The sequence below is a fragment of the Periplaneta americana genome, chromosome 4 (genome assembly GCF_040183065.1).
Source record: "Periplaneta americana isolate PAMFEO1 chromosome 4, P.americana_PAMFEO1_priV1, whole genome shotgun sequence".
Lineage (NCBI taxonomy): Eukaryota > Metazoa > Arthropoda > Insecta > Blattodea > Blattidae > Periplaneta > Periplaneta americana.
Genome location: NC_091120.1, coordinates 15,380,966 through 15,400,806, shown reverse-complemented (window position 1 = coordinate 15,400,806; position 19,841 = coordinate 15,380,966). Strand labels below are relative to the sequence as shown.

At 36.0% G+C, this 19,841-nt stretch overlaps 1 protein-coding gene across 1 annotated transcript in view; it reads right to left on the bottom strand.

Annotated features, from left to right (window-relative positions):
* The window catches only part of LOC138697550 (cilia- and flagella-associated protein 58-like), a 57,658-nt gene extending 38,918 nt beyond the window's left edge, over positions 1 to 18,740 (bottom strand). Inside the window, exons 1-7 of the mRNA XM_069822884.1 lie at positions 18,517 to 18,740; positions 18,319 to 18,432; positions 14,278 to 14,642; positions 6,032 to 6,206; positions 4,675 to 4,851; positions 2,085 to 2,222; positions 854 to 1,115 (exon numbers count right to left, since the gene is read on the bottom strand). Of these exons, the coding sequence (XP_069678985.1) occupies positions 854 to 1,115; positions 2,085 to 2,222; positions 4,675 to 4,851; positions 6,032 to 6,206; positions 14,278 to 14,642; positions 18,319 to 18,432; positions 18,517 to 18,540 (1,255 nt within the window). The 5' untranslated portion in view covers positions 18,541 to 18,740. The remainder of the gene's footprint in view (positions 1 to 853; positions 1,116 to 2,084; positions 2,223 to 4,674; positions 4,852 to 6,031; positions 6,207 to 14,277; positions 14,643 to 18,318; positions 18,433 to 18,516) is intronic.
* Positions 18,741 to 19,841: the final 1,101 nt, after the last annotated feature.

Genomic DNA, 19,841 nt, shown 5'->3' with positions numbered 1-19,841 from the left:
CAATAAATTTAAGAATGCAGTTATATTTTCAGACTCCAAAGCAGCTATTCTATCAATAGTCTCTAAACACACACCTTCATCTCAAACAGCAGAAATAACTAAAATGCTCTCTCAATTAATATCACTCAATAAAAGAATTGTATTCCAATGGATACCATCCCATTGTGGAATCCTGGGAAACGAGAATGTGGATGCTTTAGCAAAGAAGGGCAGCACTGCTACTTACAGACCTGTTACTAAATCTACGTTTTACTCTGTGAAAATATTTATTAAATCTACATACTTAGACTTCAACAAACAAAATTTGATAACACAATCTCAAGGGAAAAAATGGAACTCTCTGCATCATAATCCACAGTTAATTCCCGATTTACCACGAAAATCGTCTGTAGCTGCATTTAGATTGGCAACAGGCCATGATTGTTTGGCCAAACACCTGCATAGAATTGGAATATATCAGTCCCCTAACTGCCCATTGTGCAACTCAAACCAAGAAATGGATTCGGAACACCTCAAAATCTGTGCTTCAGTGGCTGGCCATGATAATATCTTTGAAAAATATTGGAGTGCAAGAGGTGAAATGACTTTATTGTCAAACGCCTGGCATTAGATAACAACAACATTGAATTGGAACAAAAATCTGATCGTATACAAACAGCTTCAGATCTTGACCTCTAAAAGGAATTCAGACTACATGATACTAAAACTGTGTCAAAGTTTGGGTGAATGAATGGCAACTATTAATACGCTCGCTTTATGTATTATCAGTATTTTTAAGTAAAGTTACATAGGTCATGTCTGCTTGGTGCATTTCCATGTAACCCATTACAAATTGATTACTGATGACACCTACCTGCAGCTTTAAGGATATTTTTGTTGAGGATCTCTCTTTCTCTCTGCAGACTATCACAGATCTTTTTGTCATTCTCTGCCTGACGCTTGGCTTCATCCACATCTTTTTCCAATTGAACAAGAGCTACTTTCAATTTTTCTCTTTCTTTCTCCAGAATTCCACGTTGATTTTCTGAGTTTGTCAGCTTTTTAATGAATTGCTCCCGCATCTTTCCCACTTTAGCAGCTTCAGAACGCAGTTTTCCTAATTCTTCTTCTTGTGCCTAGCAATATTACCAAAAGAGATAGTGCACATTAGCGAACTGAACAGTGACAAATTATCTAGAAGTTGAATTACATTTTTAAATATAAATATCGACTTTCATAAATGTGATCCCCCAGTGCAATCTATGCACCAAATTAAGACTTTTTTTCTACGAAAGTGCGGAATGACAAGTTTCCTGGCAACAGAACTGGCATTGGAAGTACGATTTCCTTCATTCAGTGCGCACTTTCCACACTATAGTTTCCTCTCCTAAAATTAAATATGAAACGCTTCACATTTATATGAAAGACTGAGAATTAGAATAGATTATCCACTAATTTAAATAAAAAAAACAATAATTTCAATCCTTTCTTCTCGTCTTCAAAATCTATAATTCAGAACGACTTACATACAAAATGTCGTCCAAACTGAATAGCTGTTTATATCAACAACAGATTCCTACTACCCATTTTTAAGCTGCACACCACTTTGGAGGACCATGCTGTACATGATGTGTATCTGTGGAAAGTTATGTCGTGTACTAGGGTGAGTGTATGTGTAAGTGTAGTGTAGAGAATGAGCGATCATGAAGATGATGAAGATGAGGAAGGGAAAAGGAAAAACCCAGTGCCAGCACACAGCCTACTCCTGTCGAATAGCACCAAGGGGGCCGCCAGGCTTAATGTCCCCATCCAACAGAAGAATCACCATCAACAGTGACATATGCACTGCACTGTGGCGAGAATTGGGATTTAAACCAGGTGCATTGGTGCACAATCTAGTGATTAGAAGTTGTGCACCGCTACCTCTCCCACACCGGGGATCGAATCTGGGCTGGCTAGTCTGGAGGCAGACATGCTACCACAGAGTTAATGAGAGAGAGAGGGAGAGAGAGAGAGAGAGAGTGTGTGTGTGTGTGTGTGTGCTCGCGTGCATTGTGGAGGATGATATAGCATAACCTGATATAGTAACGATGTTTCAAAGATACCTTAAGTTCGTGAATTTTGGCAGAATATTCTCTTGTCAATTTTTCAATTGTCTCAACATGCTCTTCCATTTCCACTTGTAACTTCGTCTGTTTACTGGTTAGACTTTCAACGTCTCTCTGTAAGCGATCATTCAGCCCCTGGAAAGATACAAACTGTTTATGTACTTTTTATTCTACAAGGAGATATATTTATAATTTTTTAACCTAACGTGGAAAAGTTACTGTATCCCAAATCAAATTGTTGTTTATTCAGTATAATCACCTTTTAACTCTATAATACTTAGCACAATGGTCATAATAGTAACATTACTATCAGAGGAGGAATGTGGCCTCCAACCAAAGATGAACTAATAAATATTTGAAATTGTTCACAAGATTTATAAAAGCCATAGACTTTGACAAACTATAGTTCAAAACACGAACACAATATTCTGTAAAAATGTTACTACACTTACGTAAACTAATTCTAATCTGATATAAATGCACATTCCAAGCATGTAGTATTACTGCAAAGTAATGGAGCATGCTGCTGAAAAAATTCACAAACTGATACTCTGTTTTACTAAAACAGGATTTTTCATCAAACATAACTTATGTAAAAATACACAATATAGAATTGACTAAACTTTTTATCGTCAAACATGGAGTAGCTACTTATCAAACAATTTAAGTCACACAGCATTTGTATGCACTCATAGTTGAGTTCTGATGTCTTGTCAGCTCATTTCAGTTGTGTGGATATAAAGGAAAAATTGTGACAGTGTCATGTATAGTTCCTGCAGTAGCTCAGTCGGTAGAGCATTCGCACACTAAGCGAAGGGTCCCGGGATTGATACCCGGCCCCAGAACAATTTTTTCCCTGAAATTATTCAAATCTGCTTTACAGGGAGCTACTACCTGAAAGCCAGATTTGAATAATACATTCGTTACTGGAGGTATGTTAACAGAAAGCCACAATTTAAGTCACACAGCATTTATGTGCACTCATAGTTCAGTTCTGACGTCTTGTCAGCTCATTTGAGTTCTATGGATATAAAGGAAAAATTGTGACAGTGTCCTGTATAGTTCCTGAGGTAGCTCAGTCGGTAGAGCGTTCGCACACTAAGTGAAGGGTCCTGGGATCGATACCCGGCCCCAGAACAATTTTTCCTTGAAATTATTCAATATACTCTTTTTCAGGGTAACTCCTTTTGCTTTTGTTCATAATGAATCAATACCCTAATATACCACGAGCACTATGATTCTTTATGCTGGTAACAAAAGGACGTTTTTGCTGGCAGGCACGCTACTCTATTTTATAATTTATTTCTGTCATTGTACAGACTCAGAAATAAAATTTGGGCCACTTAAATTTTCCAAGTTCCAGTTATTATATACTGTGCATGCTCGTTGCTTTGTTCTTAAGAGATGCCCGTCAGAATCACTCCAGTTATTGAAATGCTGATTTACTACCAAGACATTGCAAACTGCGCTGGATCTCTAATAATGAAATATCAGTATGAAATTTCAGAATATAATATTGCAATGAACAAAATTCCGGACTCTGGTTAAATGCAGCATCATTAGATGGCAGCGGTAGCGAGCTTGCTGCAAGACCAGTAGGTTTCTATTTCCCGCCCATGACTGATTCAGAGGAGGATCTCCTCCCTCTTCGTTCATTTACTTGCTTTAAAACTCTGCTTCTTTCTTTGGCCGCTAGCATGCTGTTGTCTATGTGTGTTAACTGCAGTAAAGGAAGAATGGATTGACTTTCCTCCACACAAACAATCTCGCATCCTTCTCACAGTTTTCTAGTAGCACACGAGTGCACGTAGTTAAAACTCGATCAACCGAGATTTTCTTATAGCTGTGAACTTAAAAATTATCGGATCTTCCTCGAATTTCAAAGCATATATTCAAAGCATATTGGTATTTACTTTCAAAAGGGCGGCCGGGTAGCTCAGTTGGTAGAGCAGCTGGCTACGGACTGGAAGGTCCGGGGTTCGATCCCAGGTGGTGACAGGATTTTTTCTCGTTGCCAAACTTTCAGAACGGCCCCGAGGTTCACTCAGCCTCCTATAAAATTGAGTACCGGGTCTTTCCCAGGGGTAAAAGGCGGTCAGAGCGTGGTGCCGACCACACCACCTCATTCTAGTGCCGAGGTCATGGAAAGCATGGGGCTCTGCCTCCATGCCCCCCAAGTGCCTTCATGGCATGTTACGGGGATACCTTTACCTTTTTACTTTCAAAAGAAGAAAAATGTGAGGACGTTCCTCCCTTCCCTCCCCCGAGGAACCACCACTGACAGAAACCCTCTCCTCTGTGCGTCATGTCAATCTGCTAATGATCGATGGTCCAGGTACAATGTTATACTGACAGAAAACATTGTGAATCACGCTCTGTAAGGATGTTCAAGAGCCAGCCCAAATTTTGTGTCTGGGTCTGTTCAAAGATGTAATAAAATAAAAATAAAATTTCTAATTTAAGATTTATACACGTGTCACACAAAGTGGTTTATGACTGAAAAATCGAATCTCAAATTTTGTTTTATAATGTGTAGTTTGATAATTGAAGCTTAAAGTCATAATCATGCCCATTAAGTATTCCCCACCTTAAAGTCTTTAACGTTTATTTCCAGTTTTCGTATATTCTTATATGTTTCAATGAGTTCATTTTGGACTTCTGTGAGCTCTGTGTTTTTGCTGTGTAGTTCAGTATTCACGTCCTTCATTTCTTGCTCCAGCTGCTCTTTAGCACGTAGTTCCTTGTTTGCTTCATTTCTTTGATTCTGCAAAAAATTCATAATTTATTACATTATTTTATTAAATAAGAAGAATAAAGTTTTAAGTGCTCATTCAGACACTGTGATTACCAAACCTTCTGGATGCAGACAACTCAACTGAGGTCTGCACCAGGACAGATGCTAACTTGCGTCACACCACTAACATTATTACTACTCACCTCCACTCTTACACTTTTCACTGATAGAAAAAGGGCCATTTCAAAACAGTTTGGTAAACACCCATGAAATACAACATTGTAAAGATTACTTCTACAAATACATACAGACGTGGACAAATTAAGAGACTAAATTAATTATATGTGCAACAAAGCTGTATTTATCGGCAGAAATAATGAACAAAAATGTATTTTGCACAGAAATAATGAACAGAAAATAGAGTCTGAAGGTTATTAATATCTTGTGAACATTCCCTTATTCTTTATTAACACCTTTATTTTGTCAGGGATGCTAGAAACCGAAGTTTGACACTTTCTTAGAATATCAGCATTATTTAGCCATATATCAGACAGTACTTAAATGAGTCCATGTTTTGTTGTAAGCCTCTTTTTGTTCACTTTCTTCTTCAGTATAGATCACAGATTTTCAATTTCCTTCATGTCCGGTCTTCTTGCAGGCCATGGAAGAACAGACTGTTGAATATCTTCTGCAGTATATAATTAAAACACCAGTAGTACCAACACAGCCAAATAAAATATACTTAACCATTGGAAAAATATACCAGAAGATGTAAAACAATCATATTTACAACAATAGAGACTGTGAATTACACTGATAGTTGATACGACGAATTATATTGTATTTCCAAGAAAAATGTTTTAGTCTAATAATTTATCCACGTCTGTAGAAAAAGTATATGTAGAGCCTAATTTCTACAAAGCAGGATATATTAAAATAGTAAATTACCATCGTTACGTAAGAGTTGATAGAAACAACTTGCCTGTGTTAATGTAAAACTAAGTTGCTAATTTACCTCAGTCCACTTTTGGCCATCTTCAGAACTCAGGACTCCCTCCTCCATGGCGGAGTGGGATCATGTAAAGTACTTCTTTGCAAAGTATATGTTACTGCAATAAAGCCTTGCTACTTAATGGATGATGGAATATGAATGTTTCATTATTGTAATGTTGAAAAAATATTCCAGAATAACTGCTGATATTCATAATACCTCCAACTCTTGTGTCAGGTCATTACACTTCTGTTCTGCAACAGAAAGTTTCTTCTCCAAGTCTTCTTGTAAAGTCACTGCATTAGAAAGTCTCTCTCGTAGGATCACTATCTCATGCAATAAACGTTCGCGTTCCCTAAGGAAGTTCTCTCTGTCTTTCTTAGCAGACCCAGATCTGAAAAATGGAATGAGAATAGATTTCAAAACGAGAATAATTGTGCTACATCCCTTAATAGAGTTCAGATCAGTAATGCGCAGCTAACTACTACAGCTGATTTTAGAGTTCAGTACGAGTAATATACAGGGTGTAACACGACCTCACTGACAACTGTTGTTGTTGTTGTTTTCTAATGCCAGGCGTTTGACAATAAAGTCATTTGACCTCTTTCACTCCAATATTTTTCAAAGATATTATCATGGCCAGCCACTGAAGCACAGATTTTGAGGTGTTCCGAATCCACTTCTTGGTTTGAGTTGCACAATGGGCAGTTAGGGGACTGATATATTCCAATTCTATGCAGATGTTTGGCCAAACAATCATGGCCTGTTGCCAATCTAAATGCAGCTACAGACGATTTGCGTGGTAAATCGGGAATTAACTGTGGATTACGATGCAGAGAGTTCCATTTTTTCCCTTGGGATTGTGTTATCAAGTTTTGTTTGTTGAAGTGTAAGTATGTAGATTTAATAAATCTTTTCACAGGGTAATATGTAGATTTAGTAACAGATCTGTAAGTAGCAGTGCTGCCCTTCTTTGCTAATGCATCCGCATTCTCGTTTCCCAGGATACCACAATGGGATGGTATCCATTGGAATACAATTATTTTATTGAGTGATATTAATTGAGAGAGCATTTTAGTTATTTCTGCTGTTTGAGATGAAGGTGTGTGTTTAGAGACTATTGATAGAATAGCTGCTTTGGAGTCTGACAATATAACTGCATTCTTAAATTTATTGATGTGGCATAGAAGATTCCTGAGACTTTCACTTATTGCAATGATTTCACCATCAAAACTTGTTGTTTCATATCCAAGAGATCTATAAAGTGAGAAGAGACAGCACGTAACACCTGCACCGGCACCTTGCTCTCTGGAGATCAAGGATCCGTCGGTGTATAAATGAAGCCAATTTTGTGGAGGGTACCTAATATTAATTGTCTCTAAAGACAAACTTTGAGAATTGGTAGGTCACACAGAGAGGATCGTTTTTTGTTAAGGAACATTCTTGATGACCGTCCTTCATGAGTTTTGCATTCTGTTAGAAGCATACTCCTCATGCAGCATGTTGCATAAGTCTGCGCCTTTGTGTCCTTATCATCTGTTACATTGCTGTCGTTTGTTACTGGTCTGTGTAGTGCACCTTCAGTCCGTCTTATCATCCAATCAGGGGCGAATGCTAGTCACGAAAGTTAAGCTTGCTCTTTTATTCATAGGGGAAGATGGGAGGATATAATAATTCAGAATTAATAAAAATAATCAGACCCACATAATAGTACATTATGCAACGAGCCTATAATGGTAGTAATTAAGACGCAAGTATGTTTGTTTATGAAACGAGCGCAAGCGAGTTTCATAATTTTCATACGAGCGTCTTAATTACCATTATAGGCAAGTTTCATACGACTTTTTATGCTCGACCATATTTCTAACTTGAAATTTCCAAAATTAGGTCTTCTTATGGTTATGTGCGAACTGACCTGAATTATGAGATGTGCGTAGACGCGAAAGTATTGATTTTTTCCGATGCCGAATGTCATTGACCTTGGCAGAGAATAACATGAACATTAGTCTGATATAACCTGGAAATTGATTTAGAATTGAAAAACGAGATGATAAATTGAATTTATTTGAATATTATTTACAATTAACGCTAATTATTATAGTAACAGAACATAACCTTCTGCGACAGTATTGGATTTCCAGCCTCCGTGACTTTTCGCTAATTGTCTTTCGATTGCATATCCGAGAATAATTGATACTTGTTGTTTCATAACGGTACAAAGCTGACTTGTCATTGGCTGAACACCTGAACTTTAATCAATAGGTGTACTTTAATGACATGCATTAAAGGACTGCTACCAGGTGTATAATTACTACATTTCGGCATGGTCGAGCATAAATAATTTATTTTATAATTATGAAATCATTATGAGTCATGGATCATATTCGCTTATCAGATGTAGAAGTTCGATATAATATATCAAACATGGCCAAAAAAACAGTTTATTTAGTTTTTTCGACCCTGCCAACCAATGTACATTGTTGTATTGAGCTGCACTGAAGGAGCACACATATTCTCTATAATGTCTGTCTTCTCTTGAATAGTCCTTCGGGAAAATGGATTTAATAATAAGGTTTCAATAACACACAATTCCGAACTCATTGCAATACTTCAAATTAATGTTTAAGAATTAATAATACATGCAGCAGCTAACACATGCATTCCGCTCATACAATTACATTGCACTCGCAATCACAGCACATTCCCGCTGTCAATACTGCTCTGTGTATTGTTAAATAGTCGATGGTGTAGCTCTCGGACCAGAGCTTCAAACAATACATAACAGAAGCATGTGCGCCTAGGACGGACTAAGGAGGAAGGCAATTGCGCGCATCATATTCTCGCTGTTTCTACGTCTTTCCTGTAGCTCTGAGAAACGAGCAAGCGTTGCGATACTTGCGGTGTGCAACCTGCGGATGGTATTACGACTATACAGTATTCCAAAAATCAAAATAAATTTTAATGTACGTAACGCCATTTTGAGAAATACACATTCTACGAAAATATTGGGCTTGCGCAGCAAGCATAGCATGCCCTGAGAAATCGCCCCTGCATCCAATAAACCCAATACAACACTGCTATGCTCAACAAAGTTAGAAGATCAATGCTGCGAATGTGTCAAAAATTTAACGAGTTAAAGGGCATGTAATTTGAATATCTATTGTTAATTGACAGAACATGCATGGAAAATTAAATTCCATTTGTGCAAAAAAATTTACTTAAAATGTAACTTTTCAGTTGCATAGCTCTTTGAGGACAAGTTCCTCAACAAAACAGCATCCTCTCTCTGTGACCTATCATTCTTGTCTGTTTGTGAGGACGTGTTATGCCCTGTGTACGTGAGTACTAATACAGGGTGTGACTTCAACAGTCATCAGGTGCGAGTGCTCTTTGTCTACTGTTCATTCATTCATTCATTCATTATTAGCACTACAGCCCATGAAGGGCCTGGGCTTCCTTAATCAGTAGAAACCATTCATCTCTATCTTGAACCCATTGTCTCCATCTCTTGCATCCAACTCTCCGCAAATCATCCTCCACATCCTGAAGCCACCTCAGCCTTGGTCTTCCTGTCTTCCTTAATCCTCCTGGGTGTCCATATAATGCCCGTTTAGGTAGTCGGCCTTCTGGCATACGTTCAAGATGTCCCAACCATCTAAGTCTGCCTTTCTTAATGAAGGAAACTATAATCGGTTCTCCATACAGTTCCATTAGTTCTTTATTTGTTATACTTCTAAACTGACCATTTTCAAAATGGGGACCATATATCTTTCTCAGGACTTTTCTTTCCCAAACTGCTAGCATATTTTCATTATTTATTGTTAAAACCCAAGCTTCGCTAGCATATGTAACCACTGGTCTTAGAATAGTTTTATAAATTATTTTCTTTGCAGATCTGGATAATGAACCGAGTTTAAATAGTTTTCCAAGCCCAAACAGGCACCTATTACCGGCCATTATTCTTGTCTTTATTTCTGAGGATATATCATTATTGTTTGTAATCATTGTACCTAAATATTTAAAACTTGTACAATTTTCAAAATTGTGGTGATGAAAAACCGCATTGTCCTGCTTCTGTACCTCTCTTCTGGATGTTTTCATATACTTGGTTTTTCTTTCATTTCTTTCCAAACCGAGTTTTCTCGCTTCTTCCTCAAATTCTTGTAGTGACCCTGATAGTGCTGCCTTTGTTCTTGCAATTATAGCCACATCATCTGTTGTCTACTGTTACAAATATTCATTTTCAGCTTGCTTTATGAACCCAACATTCACTTGTACAGATAGCCAAGCAATAATATCTGTTTGACTGATCCAGATTTAGCTGTGTGCAACAATCCTAATGAGTAGAATACACTTTTTACCTGAAGACAAGAGAAAGCCATAGGGTGTCATACTTCATGTCATCGTCAGTAGGTCAGACTGAATGTCACACACAATTAGTTCAAAAGGTTGTCATTTCTCTCATCATGACGTATGTGGACTGTGACTAACAAGGAATCGATATGGTAGACTGTCATAGCTTCTATCTGAGGAGGAGAGAATGAAGACAAAAGTATAGGCAAAAACTAGCTTTGAAAACGAAAATGCTTCCACCACGTCAACTTGTTGCAACAGCTAAAATTTTACTCTTAAAATTTTTACAATTACCTTCGTATTAACATACTTTGAACTTCTATAGTCGCGACGCTGTTATTCCCAGCGTGACTCCTCCTCTTTGCTTACACCTAAGGGTACGTACATGTTGGAGCAACGATAAACGATAAGAGAAATAATCTAGCGACGCTTTGGTATTATCAAAGAATCAAGTGTTCATATCGGAGCAACGAGAATGTGAGAAGCGAACATTTTGATTTATCAGTAGAAGATATTCTATGCATCCACTTAATGAGAGAAGATATATAGAAAGTATCAGCTGCCAAGTTCAAGGTTAATATAACTTAAATACATACAAAATTAAACCCGTTTCTCATCCCAAAGATAGTATAAATTCGTTGTGTTGTGAGTGGTTCTTGTGATCACATAACATAGGACGAATAAATACACAACTGATCAATTTGCCAATATCTACAATAATTAATTTAATAAGCCGAAATAATAATAAATCGATTAATATTCGGATATATTGATAATCACCGGTATTTATACAGATTAATATTATCTTAATCAGAGATCATATGAACGACAAGAGTGAAGAAAATGAAACTTTTTCGTCGCTTTTATCGTTACTCCAATATGCTCACCTCAATAACAATGCATGCTTCAATTCTCTCTGATATAGCATCGCTGCTTCTTTTATCGTTTATCATACGTACATACCCTTAGGAAGTGAAGGCTCTATAAAGTCTAGATAGATAGTATCGTTTGCCATTTTTGTTCTTTCGCTGCCGAGCTACCAGACAAAGAATCTATTTGCCACATCGTTAAACATTATCATGTTGTAGCTCCTATGATAATAAATCAAACGCACTGTAATTGAGCGGCAAATAACGTCCTCGTGTGCTTTCTGCGAACGCCAATGAAAGATCCAAAATGGCGGGCGATTATATTAAGTATTTATCGAGCCATAGGAAATGCATAACATCATCGGCGAATAACAAGACGCACACGTTTAAATGTAGCTGACCTGCAACGTGATTGGCTGCCAGAAATTAGAGTGATGGGAGTATAACAATAGTTTTTCCGTCCTTAGCAACAATAGCACTGAATATGACTGGTACTGGTATCTAAATTGGTCTTTATTTCACTGTTCTTAGCAACATAAACAATGGCTTTATTCACAGTAGTGAATTAAAATTTTCTAAATCACTCTCTGCATGACAACCAACACATTAGCAACCATAAAATACATACATTCATTCATTTATAACTTCTTCACAAACAATGCATTACAAAGAAAAGGACCATAATTGAAATTAAATTTAGATATCAATAATTGATCAAATTATAGGCCAGTTTCTATCTGATGCTCTTCCAATTCACTGCGGGCTAAAGCAGGGAGATGCACTGTCACCTTTACTTTTTAACTTCGCTCTAGAATATGAAATTAGGAAAGTTCAGGATAACACAGAGGGTTTGGAATTGAACGGGTTACATCAGCTTCTTGTCTATGCAGGTGACGTGAATATATTAGGAGAAAATCCACAAACGATTAGGGAAAACACGGAAATTCTACTTGAAGCAAGTAAAGAGATAGGGTTGGAAGTAAATCCCGAAAAGACTAAGTATATGATTATGTCTCGTGATCAGAATATTGTACGAAATGGAAATATAAAAATTGGAGATTTATACTTCGAAGAGTGGAAAAATTCAAATATCTTGGAGCAACAGTAACAAATATAAATGACACTCGGGAGGAAATTAAATGCAGAATAAATATGGGAAATGCCTGTTATTATTCAGTTGAGAAGCTTTTGTCATCTAGTCTGGTGTCAAAAAATCTGAAAGTAAGAATTTATAAAACAGTTATATTACCGGTTGTTCTTTATGGCTGTGAAACTTGGACTCTCACTTTGAGAGAGGAACATAGGTTAAGGGTGTTTAAAAATAAGGTGCTTAGGAAAATATTTGGGGCTAAGAGGGATGAAGTTACAGGAGAATGGAGAAAGTTACACAACACAGAACTACACGCATTGTATCCTTCACCTGACATAATTAGGAACATTAAATCCAGACGTTTGAGATGGGCAGGGCATGTAGCACGTATGGGCGAATCCAGAAATGCATATAGTGTGTTAGTTGGGAGGCCGGAGGGAAAAAGACCTTTAAGGAGGCCGAGACGTAGATGGGAAGATAATATTAAAATGGATTTGAGGGAGGTGGGATATGATGATAGAGACTGGATTAATCTTGCTCAGGATAGGGACCAATGGTGGGCTTATGTGAGGGCAGCAATGAACCTCCCGGTTCCTTAAAAGCCAGTAAGTGAGTAAGTATAATTGATCAAATATCGTATAGCACACGAGAGTAATGTGCTCGTGGAAATTATCACCCTCAGCTTTGCCTTGGGTGCTAAACTTACCATTCACGCATAAAGTCTAATTTTACTCTCTTGTACTATAAACTATTATTAGCTCACGAATTTTTCCTAGCAATTGCTTCACAGCTTAGCTTACTGCTGTGCATAAATTGACTACATTCAGGTTTAATTTGTTAGCTCTTCTCTAGAGTTTAACTTTATCTCGCAAATGGAAAATTAATTGTATTCAATGAGTACTAATATATTTTAATAGTTGATACATCTGTCCTAACTTTTCCAGAAATTAAAAATCCTCACATTACTACTGTTTAATTGCCAATTAAGGGCTCATGCAATATGGCAGTACACATGTACTGTATTATTCAACGAAATTAATTTATTCTGAATTTAATGTATTTAATATTGAACAAATTTATAAGTATACGCTGTTAAAATTTTATCATAAAAATCGTAATAAGTTTATATTACAGACACATAATTATGACACAAGACGAAATATTAATTCAACATTAGTAGAACCTAAATGTCTCACATCTGCTGGTCTAAAGCATAGCATTAATTTTGGCCCTCGGTTGTACAATGCTTTAGCTAAATTACATCCAGAACTTCTAACATGTAACCCAATAACATATAACAAGAAAATTAGAAACGTGTTAATGTCTTCAATGTGATTAAATAAATTTATAGCCTTTGTGCATTAATGTGAATTAATCAACCTATATTATATTTGTATTCTATAATTTTGAAATATATATATATATATATATATATATATATATATATATATATATATATATATATATAGTCAAAAAAGAAGATATAAACCTAATTACTTTTGCAATTTTATACTATTATTATTCATCAGTTTTTTTATAGCTACTTCTTTATTAATTTGTAGGAACTTTTCTTTTATAAATTTCGTCCGTATATCTTCTGTATTTTTTTGACATTCAAGAGATATATATATATATATATATATATATATATATATATATATATATATATATATATATATATATATAATTGTCCTACTTTTCACGTGCGATATTATTCTTCTCTAGTGTTAATATTATATTATATAATTCCATTTGTCGCTGTAATTTAAATTTTAGTTCCTATTTTATTTTATTTTATTTGTATTTTTATTTATTTTTTTCTTATATTAATATTGTATTATATAATTTCTGTAACTGTAATTTTAATTTTATATCCCTATTTTATTTTATTTTATATTCTCTTATAGGCCTATTAATATTATATCTGAACTGCGACCGAACACGAGCGCTGCTCATTCGGTCTCAAATTTTGTTAATACTACTGTATCTCCTTTTTTTTATATTGATTGTATTATTTTATTTCTATTTCTCTTATTTTGTAATTATATTCTTTATTCTGTATATTTAAATTTAAATAAATAAATAAATACAATAAAAAAAACATGTGCACCGAATACACTCTTCACTTTCTACCTAATGATTGATTTACTCACTCATCAACTTGGTCCAGGCCAAGACGTGCTCTCTGTTCCATCTCAGAACTGAGTCGATTTATCTGTTGTCTTAAGTTCTCTATTACTTCTTGGGAATTTTCTTCTCGGGCGTGAGCTGAGTCTACCATCTTCCAGGCTTTTTCAATATCACGTTTAAGTCCATCAATTGTTTCTTTGTCTGACGCAGCAATTTTTATTACTTCTTCTAGTTTGGCACTGTTTTCTTCAATCACTAATTTCAATATTTTATTTTCTTGTGTAAGTTCCTCTTCACGGGTACTGGCCTTATAGAATGCGTCAAAGAGATTTGTGTACTCTTTAAGAAAATTTTCCATGCCTTCCATTTCTTCCATTTGAGAACGCACCTGCAAGATATTTTACAAATGCTTAGTTTAGAACTTTGTAGGGTTATGTTAAGCACGTGCACAAGTGAAACACACATAAACACAATGCTTAATACTTCATATAAATAGCCACTATAATATTAAAATTGATTTGAAGGAGGTGGGATATGATGGTAGAGACTGGATTAATCTTGCTCAGGATAGGGACCACTGGCAGGCTTATGTGAGGGCGGCAATGAACCTCTGGGTTCCTTAAAAGCCAGTAAGTAAGTAAGCCACTATCTTCACTGCTGTCACTGCGTATAAACTAAAATTACTGGTATTGAACATTTTCCAATACCAAGAAATACAATTGAAATAAAGAGGGGTAAGTAAATGACAACACTGTATTTGCACATTGTTGTCAGTGCCAGCTAGTATTTTGATATTTAAGTAATGGATAGACCATTTGACTTTCATATGTAAAACAAATTCAGAAATATTAGACTTCATTTTTTTCTCCAGTTTATAAACAAACAATTAGGGAAAACACGGAAATTTTACTTGAAGCAAGTAAAGCGATCGGTTTGGAAGTTAATCCCGAAAGGACAAAGTATATGATTATGTCTCGTGACCAGAATATTGTACGAAATGGAAATATAAAAATTGGAGATTTATCCTTCGAAGAGGTGGAAAAATTAAAATATCTTGGAGCAACAGTAACAAATACAAATGACACTCGGGAGGAAATTAAACGCAGAATAAATATGGGAAATGCGTGTTATTATTCGGTTGAGAAGCTCTTATCATCCAGTCTGCTGTCGAAAAATCTGAAAGTTAGAATTTATAAAACAGTTATATTACCGGTTCTTCTGTATGGTTGTGAAACTTGGACTCTCACTCTGAGAGAGGAACATAGGTTAAGGGTGTTTGAGAATAAGGTGCTTAGGAAAATATTTGGGGCTAAGCGGGATGAAGTTACAGGAGAATGGAGAAAGTTACACAACGCAGAACTGCACGCATTGTATTCTTCACCTGACATCATTAGGAACATTATATCCAGACGTTTGAGATGGGCAGGGCATGTAGCACGTATGGGCGAATCCAGAAATGCATATAGAGTGTTAGTTGGGAGACCGGAGGGAAAAAGACCTTTAGGGCGGCCGAGACGTAAATGGGAAGATAATATTAAAATGGATTTGAGGGAGGTGGGATATGATGATAGTGACTGGATTAATCTTGCACAGGATAGGGACCGATGGCGGGCTTATGTGAGGGCGGCAATGAACCTTCGGGTTCCTTAAAAGCCATTTGTAAGTAAGTAAGTAAGTTTATAATGATGATAACGAGTTCTTAGTTCAGTTCCTAGAAAGCTTGGTCCACTGTTGTGGCTGAGGGGTTAGCGAGTTTAACTCCGAACTCAGTGGTCCCAGGTTCGATTCCCGGTCAGGCTGAGATGCCTGGGTGAGGTTTTTTCGGGGTTTTTCCCCTCACTCCTATAGATGAATATCAGGATAACTTTATCAGCGATTGGAACCCCACTCATCTTCGCCACTTCCTTTCCTCCCCCATCCTCCTTTCCTCATCATCCCGTTTCTGGTTTTTCAGATCACTCTACACGCGGCCTCCCGGAACTACAGGCTCTCTCGACCGGGCTCCGTGGAATGTAGCTAAGCGACATTGGATGGCTTCTGCAATGAGCACCTGAGGCGGACCTAATCAGGGGAGGAGTTTCGCCTTGGACCGACAGGGGGGGGGGGCCTTGGGGGAAGTTGCCGAAGCAGGAATGGTATATGGATTTCTGTTGGCTGTAGGGACTGGTTGTTAGAGAGTCATGTGGATGAATTGGTGCACATAAGGGATCTGTGGTACATAACTCATTCCATATTGAGGGTTAGCGCAGTAGATCTCAACAAGTCGCAGTGCTGGGCCATCCGTGCCCCCCTCACTTAAATTCCATTCCATTCCTAGAAAGTTTAGAATTTTCATTTTTGTGCACCTAATAATTCACAGCGAAATATAATGCAAGTAGTTGTTTTTTCATCATGTAATACATTAGACACATGATGATGATATGTAAATAATATATTTTATGCTCGACCATGCCGAAATGTAGTAATTATACACGTGGTAGCAGACCTTTAATGCATGTCATTAAAGTACACCTACTCATTAAAGGTCAGGTCTTTCAGCCAATGACGACTCAGGTTACAACTGTTCAGCCAATGACAGGTCAGCTTTCTACCTTTATAAAACCGCAAGTATCGATTATTCTCGGATATGCAATCAAAAGAGAATTCGCGAAAAGTCACGGAGGCTGGAAATCCAATACTGTCGCAGAAGATTATGTTCTGTTATTATAATAATTAGCGTTAATTGTAAATAATATTCAAATAAATTCAATTTGTCATCTCGTTTTTCAATGTCTAATTTTTTTTCAATGTTATCTCTGTAGGTTCTTATGGCCTAGCAAGGTCACTGTGGACATCTGTTCCTCAGAAAAAATCAATACTTTCGCGTCTGCGCACATCTCACAACATACGGGACATTGCTCCAGGTCAGATACAATAAAATTAATAACATCAAGTTAGAAATATGGTCGAGCATAAAAAGTCGTATGAAACTCGCCTATAATGGTAATTATGAAACTCGCTTGCGCTCGTTTCATAAATATCCATACTCACTTCTTAATTACCTTCATTATAGGCTCGTTGCATAATGTACTATTTCGATATTATGCTTATAGGAATCACTGAATTTAATGTCCATAGCATCATAATATTTTTCTACAGAAATGTATAATGCAGTTATCAAGACGAAGCCAGTTAAACTATGATGTAACTTTCAGAGGAAAGACAGTACGCTATGACCAAAGTAACTCACGTTTTTACTGTCTACAAAGGAAACTTAGAATCTTACACTTACTGACCCCAGTATCTGACAGTGTGGTTAGAGTTTCTACAATTCTCCTTCACGAAACGTGGACTGGGTGAATTATGGACAAAGAATGAAAATATATGACAGTTAACGTTGTTTTAACATACTGTTTTGCATAAGTTCACTATTTTAAGTGGGTAATGTTTTTCGTCCATTTTTTTTTTCAATTACTAAATTCCAAGGACATATGACAACCCTGCGTATGGTAGCCCTACTCCATACCGCTACTATTTTTATTGCAATTGGAAACTGCCCAGTAGCATAAAAGAAAGTATGCCTCCCCACCCCCGCAAAAATTTCCATTGCCCCCCCCCCTTCTCATATCCGCGTGTTGGAGAATTGGGGTGGTGATTAACGTTGCGACATCAGAAAGAAAAAAATTATTGCAACTACAAAAGTGACTGTTGAAAGAAACACAACTACTGTAAGAATACTGTAAATAGTATACCTTTGGAATACTTCAATAAACTATGATTGTTATTCAAAATTGAAATAATGTCTTCAGGTAAAATATAGAATGCTTTCCTGCCCTCCCTTCACCCCTGTGAAGCTACCTACACCATTTTATTGGGTATCATTTTTTTGCAATGAGAAAATAAACACGTAACTACCACAGCAATATTCTAAAAAATAATGTACCATATTTCTGAACATAATTTTGGACAATTAAAAAAAATGTATATGTGTAATTAAATATGCATGTGTAAATGTAACAATTTAAATCTGCTACAATTTTCCAACAACTTAAAAATTCATCAAATTAACTGTTACAAATACTTACATTTTTGTAAGTTTGTTCCACAATCTGATATTCATTCCAAGCTGAGTCCTTTACAAGTTCTTCTTCAACTTCTTCTTCAGTTTCTTCTTTAGACTCAGGTGTCTCGTCTGGAGTCTGCAAAGTGATTTTAATCATTGAAGTAAGCATATTAAAAAATAATTTTCTTATAAGACATTTATTTTATTTTTAGAAAAATACCTCTTCACCAATTGGACCTTCCATGATTTTATTTTAGTCAATATTTTAGTTGAAAGAAAAAACCAACTTGTATGAACCTAGTAAAATTAATATTGCAGAAACTTTTCAAATAAAAGATTAAAACATAAAAAAATTGGTAAAATATTGCGTGAACGCAGACAATATAACAATATACAATTGAATAATGTACACGGAAAACGCAGTACAAAATACATCCGACTTCTATGAATAGTGAGTGTTGTTTATATGTTGCCATAGCAACATTTTCACAGTATGTTGCAAATGTTTTTCTTACTGGTTATAACCTTTATGTCTGTAAATTATATTTTATATATCGTACTTATATCTTAACAAATTCTACAAAGTGCACAAGTGCATTTAATTTGTATAATTAAATTATTTTAATTTCCAACAATGTTATCATATGCAAAAATTAATAACCAGCAAACCTCTAACCTCTACAAGATGTTTCTTTTTCCATAGCCGGAGTTGCAGACTTTGAAGTTTTTTTTTATATAATTATTAATTCCTTAAAAAATTAAATAAACAAGTGGTTAGTTTATTTTATTTTCGGCAAGTTTTGTGTTACATGTTAATAATTCAAATTTTACAAGAATGATAATTTCAACAAAAAGATTCATTTCAGCAAAGAATTTCACTACATAGAAATCCAGATATAAATCTGATAAGATTACTGTAAACATTTAAATAAATAATTTAATGAGAATGAGTTTTTACGATTTCACAGGGACTATGATCAGAATTAGGACAAGGTGGACCAGCCAAAAGCCGAATTCTGAACATCATTTAACTTTACAATGTCATAACTAGCATACCTGACCATATACACAAAACTTTTTTTTTTCTTTGTCAATGGCAAGTATGTACTTGCCTCTGTGTCATTCACCCAAGTGTCCCCACTTAAGAGCAAGGCATCAAAGCTGTAGTTCTTGCAGTCCCTGGTGCACCATGGGAGGCAAACCACATAGCACCACATTATGATTAATGAAGCGATGAAATGATACAGCTGTTCTCAAATTTGAGCATGCAGCTAGTAGTCATTCTTTGTAATTTAGAAGTAATTAATTGCATTTCAGATCGAGTAGATAGACAGAAACTATGGGAAATACTACAGTATTGTGACGTTCCTTACAATCTGATCACTGCCATCAAATCATTATATGATAACACCCAGATAATAATAAACAAAGGATCTCCTTTTAAAGTTAATCAAGGTCTCAGACAGGGTTGTGGCCTATCCCCAATATTGTTCGATATATATATAAATAGAATTATCCAGGAATGGCAAACTTTACACCCTAAAA